Source organism: Metopolophium dirhodum, chromosome 2 (assembly GCF_019925205.1).
Source record: "Metopolophium dirhodum isolate CAU chromosome 2, ASM1992520v1, whole genome shotgun sequence".
Classification (NCBI taxonomy): domain Eukaryota; kingdom Metazoa; phylum Arthropoda; class Insecta; order Hemiptera; family Aphididae; genus Metopolophium; species Metopolophium dirhodum.
Window position 1 is genome coordinate 12,122,198 of NC_083561.1, and position 8,140 is coordinate 12,130,337.

At 27.1% G+C, this 8,140-nt stretch overlaps 1 protein-coding gene across 1 annotated transcript; it reads left to right on the forward strand.

Moving 5' to 3' along the window:
- The first annotated feature begins 1,622 nt into the window (after window positions 1–1,622).
- On the forward strand, window positions 1,623–4,301 carry LOC132939912 (uncharacterized). Its single transcript, XM_061007341.1, has 4 exons — window positions 1,623–1,746; window positions 2,558–2,710; window positions 3,018–3,188; window positions 3,254–4,301. The coding sequence occupies exons 1-4, from the start codon at window positions 1,657–1,659 to the stop codon at window positions 3,434–3,436; spliced, it is 597 nt and encodes a 198-aa protein (XP_060863324.1). The 5' UTR covers window positions 1,623–1,656; the 3' UTR covers window positions 3,437–4,301.
- The last annotated feature ends 3,839 nt before the right edge of the window (window positions 4,302–8,140 follow it).

Below are 8,140 nucleotides of genomic sequence, written 5' to 3' on the forward strand. Positions count from 1 at the left end.
TTATTACTGTTTTTTTAATTTGGTTCAATTTGTTTGTTTGGGTATTCCATATGTTTTGCCAAAGGGAAATTGTGTTTTGTTTAATCTGTTTTCTTACGTCAGTGTACCGAGAGATATTTATGTATTGTGCGTCATTTGAGCAGATAGCAAGTTTGGCTTGTTTATCAGCCCTTTCATTACCATCCATTCCTATGTGTCCAGGTATCCATATAAGAATTATAATATTGTTTCTTTTTTTAGCTTCCTCTAGTCTGTCTTGTATTTGTATTGCTTTGTCACTGGGATTACATTTGTTTTTTACGCTAATGCGGGAGCATAACGAGTCACTTAGAATAATGTATTTTTGATTCTCGTTGTTGTTAATGAACTTAATGGCCAGCAGTATGGCTACCTATCGCTTCGGCTGTATATATGGAACATGTTGGAGGTAATTTGTACGATGTTTGTAGATTTTCTTTTACTGATGATATTCCTACCCCTTCATCAGTTTTGGAGGCATCAGTAAATATTTTATGGAAATCATTTAGATGTTCAATGGTACTTTTTAAAAGATTTTTTGTATATGTTTATGTTTGTGAGAATTTTTCTAGAGTTAGAAGCCCTATTTTTGATATCTTGTTCCAATCATCCAATAACCATGGTAAATTAACACGTTTTTTAAACTTTTTATCGATTAATTACATATTTAACTAATTAATAAAAATATCGAAAATCGGACGGCTTACGATTATTAAAAAAAGTTCTCCTCCACAATTTTTATGATAGGTATTTTTACTGTAAACCACTTCAATAAGCCATATTACTTGAATTACGAAACCTCTTCAGTTGGAAAACATAAAAAAAACACTAATAGTACCTACAGTGTAATTTCTAAATTAAAATTAATTTTTTTAATAATTTACTAAAATATCTCAAAATGAATTACCTAATATTTCATATCAAATGTTTTCATTGTAGGTGTTGAATAAGGGTGTATACGAATTAGACAAAAAATGACTACCTAATTACAATTTATAAAGATAACAAAGCTTTTGAACTTCATATGAACTTCACAAATATTAATTTTATTTTTTATTTTATTAAAACTGTTAAATATATATATAAATTAAAAGGAATAAAATGCTTTTAAAATGCATGGATTTATTCTTATTACTTTGAAATTTGGTCATGATTTTTTACATAATTCATATTTTGGGTGCATAATTTAAAAATGTTAGGGCATATAAATTCATATTATCGAACTTTTTGTATATATTTTAATGCATATTTTGACAATTTTTAGTGCATGAGGTTACGAGCCCTGGACTAATATTAATCATATTGCGTGACTAATTGTAGCCACCGCTCCGAGCCAAACCACACAGATTATTATCATAATATCATACAATAATTATGAAAATTATTATGATAGAATTAAACAACAGTACCTATTAAAAAATAATATAATATACCAACAGTCATCATTTTTATTTGGACACAATTGATTATATACATTTCAAATTAAAATATTATAATATTAAAATAAACTATTAACTAGCTTGTTGAATATAATATTTATCAGAAGCACATGATATATGACTTTAACTCTGACATTACACCGTCATTCGTTTGTGAACATTTATTACATTTTCAGATCATAATTCACACTAATTAACTATGAAGTATTTTTTTATACTTTTAGCAGATTTTATGATTCTTGTCAATTCTGAATTACAAGATGTCAAGTTCCGCCCAAATTTTCCACTAGTAAGTAAAAATTGATTAATAAATAAAATATATTTTCAACTATATAGAATCATACTAAATCATTCTAAACTTCCGTAAAAACTAATATTTCAGAATAACTTTATAATATTAGATCTTCTATGTATCTATTCAATTTTTCTATCTGTTTTAAGCAAACATTCCTTATAACATAATATAATTTAATATTTTTCTCAAAAGTATTAAATTCTAACATAATCTTATGCATTATTGTTATTTTTACACAAAATGTCCTGCTTATGAATCCAGTAGTTACCCTCCATATCTGTGTAGGTGACGATATTCTAAGACATATTGTCATGTATTCGACATATTGTATTGTAAATACATTCTAAGTTTTGCTTATATTAAATAAGAAATATTCAATGCCCTTGCGTAAAATATTGTTGAAGAAAATACTTGAAACTATTCAGTAACCTATCTTTAATATCAGACATTTGGTGTTAATCATTTTCAAAATGCGTAATATATATTGTATACGTTATGTTTAGTTTTTATGAAATCATAATACGTGGGTGTATTTAGTATGATATTTACTTTAAATACTGTCGACAAGCGAATCAAGCCGGAGCAATACATATTTTAATCTATACAATTTTATATAATGTTATAAAATGTATCTTTGTATACAATTCGTCTATTGTTAATATTATTTTTTGTTTATTGAAAGTAACATCATCGGAAATTTCGGAAGTTTTTAGCAAAATAGGAATCTTACTAAACTAATTTGAAAAACATTAGGAAAAAGATATGATAATAAAAGTATGGATGAAAATTTTAAACATGATTTCAGGGAGAATATCGATTACATTTCAACTCTATTCAACGGTGTAATCAGAAATGCGCTATTCAGTTTAATTTTTATTTATTCAAGACATCTAGAACTAAAGTTGAACTAAGAGGAAATATGACGTCTGCAAATAAGGCATTTGATGATAGTTTATGGGTATGTTAGTAAAATAAAATTGACATTTGATATACAAACAATTATAGTTATCAAATTGGCATTGCTGATTTATAAGTAATATAATATAATATTTTCATATGTGATCATACAAATATTTATGATTTATAATATGTAAACCTATACGATTTTATATAAATTACAGAGTTATAAGACTTTTGAAGGACTTAAGAATTGTGAAGCATTTTAATGACACACAACACTTTAATAGTTATTAAAATGTATTCACTACCTAGTTTTTTTTTATTAACTGGTCATAATATATAGATGAATACATATTGTGTTATAGTTTAATGGTGCTATGTCAGTAAAAGATAAAATTGGTACATGGCAAAATAATGCGTACGTTTATAAATCGCCCCATGCTTACAAAACTTTAAAAAAAATTCTTGGAGGTGAATTTAAATTTTTTTCAAATAGCTTTGGACTCAATGACACAGAACAAAATTCATTTCCACCGGTAAGTGGTTTTTTTAAAAATATTTTTAAATTTTTATATGAACATAATAAAATAAATATTTTTAGGGAACATATGTCACCAAAGGTTATGATTTATCGAACTATCCATCAAATACAAATTTGCCAAAACAAATTTTTTATGGAACTTACAAATTTAATATTAATTATACGGAAAAAAATGGCGATGTAGTTGCATGTTTTATGGTTTTCATTGATGTAAAACGTCTATGGGAATCGGAATCGGAATGAATTTGTTATTTTATGCTTAGTGTTGGTAATTTGTTAGAAATATACGTTAAACATTTAAAAAAAAAAATTAAAATTAAAAAAAAGATTCAATTAAATGGTTTTTTTGATATAATTATGTTTATCTAGCTTATAATTGTTATTACAGAGATATTATAATTTCCCAAAAAATAATTATAATCGTAAATTTCATATGCCTATAAATAGATCAACGTGAGACGAAATATTTTTAAAATGTTATGGTTTATAGAAAATTCTATAATATATAATATTATGTAAAAATCCAGTGGACATTTTATGTATCTAAAATCTAAGGTAATTTTTTTTAAAGTTACACCTGAAACCAAAATTGATTTTGTTAAAAACCGGTATTGCGTGAAAACTGCCGTTTTTCCTTAGTTGTTTTTTGTTTTTTCTGGAGCATTTACAAACTAAGTCTAAATTGTTGACCTCCCAAATTTACCTAGATTCATTTTCCTACTGAAAAAAAAATACTAAAATCGAATTCGAAGCATTTTTTCGAACCTAACCTAACCTTGTAGGTAAATCGCAATGAATAATACTTTTTGTTCTGAAGTCCAGCCATTAATATGGCTTGCTTTATTGTACTTCTGGATAAATAAGTGTACACTTTCATTAAAAGCTCCCGAAAATTTGGTCGGTTTATAAAATGGTAGTCTTTTAGACATGTTCAGATTTTTGTGTATTAAGTTTTAAAATTTTTACGATGTTCATTAAGTTGTATGATACATTTTTATTTGCTATATAGATATGAAATTTAGGTTTATATTATAACATATACGTTTGTAATATTTTGATTTATTATAGAATGGATAGTATAATATGGTTTAGCGATTCAGTTATTTTAAATTGTTGCGGCTAGATTATTTATTTTTATATTTAGTTACTATTTAATTAATATTTTATTTAATTCTTTAAGTGATGTATGATTTTTAATATTATATATCATTATTTTTATTATGTTTGTGTCGAATTGAATTTTTTATAAATTATGTAGTTTTTATATTTATTGTGTTTAAATAACAGTAATTTAGTGCGTTATATGTTTAGAATTATTTTTGTTGTAAGTTTTCTGATTAGAAGAGTCTAGTGCATTTTTTAAGGAATTAAGAATATTATATTTTAAACAAATAAATTTTAATAAGATATCGATGGTCAACATTATAATTGTTTTATGGGAGTAATATTGTTGTATGATTTTTTATTTGAAACGGTTATTGTAAATATGTATAAATATATTATAAAATTAATTTAGATAATTTATGTGTGAGGATGTATAGGTATATTGTAAACATTTAATCGTAATAATAACGTTACCAGTTGGGCGCCATTTTTGTAGTAAGATAAATAAAATAATAGAGAGATGGGTAGGTCGAGAAGTGCGGAGTAAGGTGGCAAATTATAAATGACATGGAAAATTATGATGCTACGCATATCGGCACTTATATTACATTATTTTATTTCTACTTCAGAATATTATTAGTTGAGTTCGGAATTGATAATTTATCATAGAGTGTAAAATATATGTGTGTTCATTTACCTCGTATAGCTGTGAAAATTATTCGTTGATCTTTGTTAGAATGGATATATCTCTGATTGGTGTGGATCGATTTACGTTACTATTATTATTTTACGACTTACTACTTTCACGCATCTCATAGGTCTGTCCGGTCTTTTGCTCGAGATTTAAACTGCATATAAATTTTGGCAACCCAACGTCTAGGAGAGACAATGAATTGATAAGCAGTATTTGAAATTAAGTTTATGTAGAGTCTTATAAATTGAGATATATTTTATGTAGTATTTGTAATTTTGACTAGATCTTCGGGAACGTAGCGTTTGGATGTGGATTGTGGATGTATGGATACCTTCCCTACATAGCTTAATATTATTGAAGGATCATAAGGCCTATAAAGAATTGGAATAACAGTACTGTCATGGTAGAATAGTAGAGTGGATATATCAAAAGTGAATTCATACCTGCAGGTGTTAGAACAAACGCAATAGTTAAGTTAACTGCATGGAGAAAGATTAATTTCAGACTACGGTAACACGTAGTTTTGCTGTGGGTGGCGTTGTGACGACGTCATGTGAGTTGATTGCAGCAGCGTACTGCGCCGACGTGGCACATCGTATGGTTGTTGTGAGTAGCACCGTCTCAGGATGATGATTGATTGATGGCTGAGTGATGTGTGCTCTGTGCGTTGCGTTTATATAAGGAAGCTATAATTGTGTTGTGTGAACTGCGCATGTGTGTACATTTTATGTTGTATTTTGCACATTTTCGTTGGTTTTCGGCAATATATTAAATTTTAATACGAAATTGGAAAAATTCTATATTTACAAAAAAAAAATGTACGTAATTCGTATTTGATAGACGTGTAAGAAGGCCTAAACGTATATATTTCACCATTTCTACAATAAATGATTTCACAAATTAAACTATATTATAATATACATATACCTAATAATATAATTGGTAACTTAAATATCGTCTTAAAAAACCTAAGACGGACATAATATAATATTTAACTATTAATATCTTATATGTACAAAAAATAATAATAAATAATATGTTAATATAACAATTCAGTACAAACATTTGTATTTGTATTTTTTTATATGGGTTATGTAATTTGTATAATATATAATGTATAACCTATAATTAATAAATATTGAAAAATTCTCAAATAAACTACAAAAACTAAATAATGAGGACAACAAACTCTTCACATGCGTTGTATCGAAGTGATGCATCACCATATCAGAGGTTAGGTACTATTATTATTACTATTACAATGCATACCTTGGTATACTTATAGTTAAATTATGTTTAAATATATTATTTTTAATATAAACACTGCAATCGATACAAAACAGGAACAATAATTAGTTAGAAATGTCCTTATTTGGTATGAAATTGGGTATAGAATATAAATATTATAATGGATATTGGTTATACTTAAGTTTCCTTGACTGAGTCGAAATTATTTTTTTAACGTTGGACAAACAAGAACTTTTAATAAAAACTATTGTCTAATTGACATCGGTATGATTTTCCAAAATACATAGAATGTATTTAAAGTACCACCTGTATCACAATTATTTTTTTAGTAGGTATTAGGCTGTAAGTCCATTTGTTGGGTCGCAAATATTTTTTTTCCTAAAATGGCACAAGCTTAAAAATAAAAATAATAATTTTCTAATCCACAAGTGTATGGGTTTTTCTTTTAAATTTTACTTAACACATTTTAAAAACACAAATAAAGCAAAAACGAATGGAATTAATATTGTTTCGAAATTCCAAAGTGGGGGGGGGGGACATGGTGCTAAGTTATTTGAACATTTTCAATTAACTTATTAACTTAAGTTAAGTTATTTTTAATTGTTTTTAATATCTATATAAATATCCAGTAATATGGTTTAAAATAATAAAATCATAAATATTAATAAACACAGGAAATAGCCAATAGCTTATCTATACATAGAATTAAATTATTAGGTAATGAATTAATGGAAATTATATAGTAGGTACCAAAAGCATACGAATTTTAAAATGACGAAGTAAACACAATCTTTTGATTTATAAATAAATAAATAACTTATTTATGGCAAAAATATTTTATAATATGTTTTTGAGAATTGTACATTTGTGATTTGTATTTATATCAATATAATAAGATAATATTATCATATTACTTATTAGTTATTAGTATTTATTAATTAGTATTATCACAATATGCCTGTATACCGCAGTATGGTATTTATACCTATAAGAACACCTATAAGAATTTTATTTTCCACAAAAACTGCTCAATCTAATATCAATCAGTGTTATGGAGACCTTGATAAGGGTTCAGGTGGGAAATTCAATAACTGACCCGGTTACAGTGAACTCGGGGCTAAGACAAGGCGATTTGTTGTCGCTGATTCTGTTCAACTTGTTTTTGGAAAAAGTAATTAGAGAAATGAAAATTGGACTTAATGACTAATGAGGGTATTAGACTACAAGACACGTCGATAGGTTTACTTGTTAATGCAGACGATATAGTATTGATGAAACAGTCTCAGGATAGCATCAAAAGTAGGGCTATGTGTTAAAACGCTCCGTTAATATTCAAATTAAAAAAATAAATATCATTCTCAACTCCTATAATCCATAGCAACCATCGTAAATCTCAAAATTCCTGTTTGAGCACCTATTGGTGGTATAATATTATAATTTATGCAACCCACCTGTTTACCAAATCAGATGATTATATGAGCTATAATGCACATAGTCCTCGTCCGTCATCGTTTTTCTCGAGCATAATACGATGTAACGTTGTTTTGATATTGTATTATGTTATTTAATAACAATGCTATTATATTATAATATCTCCCTCATCAATGACGGTCTTAAGGGATTTAGCTCGGCCGGGTCTCCGAGGAAATCCATCGTTTCTTTTCGTATACCTCTATTTTTTCTTTCTTTATAGGTTTTACGAGGACACTTTGCAAAATCTCAAATGTCACGTCTGATTTTTACATCGACGTAAAACTGTTCAACACTTGTTACACGTAGTCTCGTCGACCCTGTGTCCGTGAATAATACCAATGTTATATTAATATGCAGGTTTCAGGTATTGCAATTTGCAAGCGCACTACTCGTAGTTTACATTTTGGGTCATTGTTGGTCAGTATCGG

Coding starts and splice junctions, on each gene's coding strand:
- LOC132939912 (XM_061007341.1), top strand. CDS start 1,657: ATGAAGTATTTTTTTATACTTTTAGCAGATTTTATGATTCTTGTCAAT. Junction 1,747..2,557: donor TCCGCCCAAATTTTCCACTA/GTAAGTAAAAAT, acceptor ACATGATTTCAG/GGAGAATATCGATTACATTT. Junction 3,189..3,253: donor AACAAAATTCATTTCCACCG/GTAAGTGGTTTT, acceptor AAATATTTTTAG/GGAACATATGTCACCAAAGG.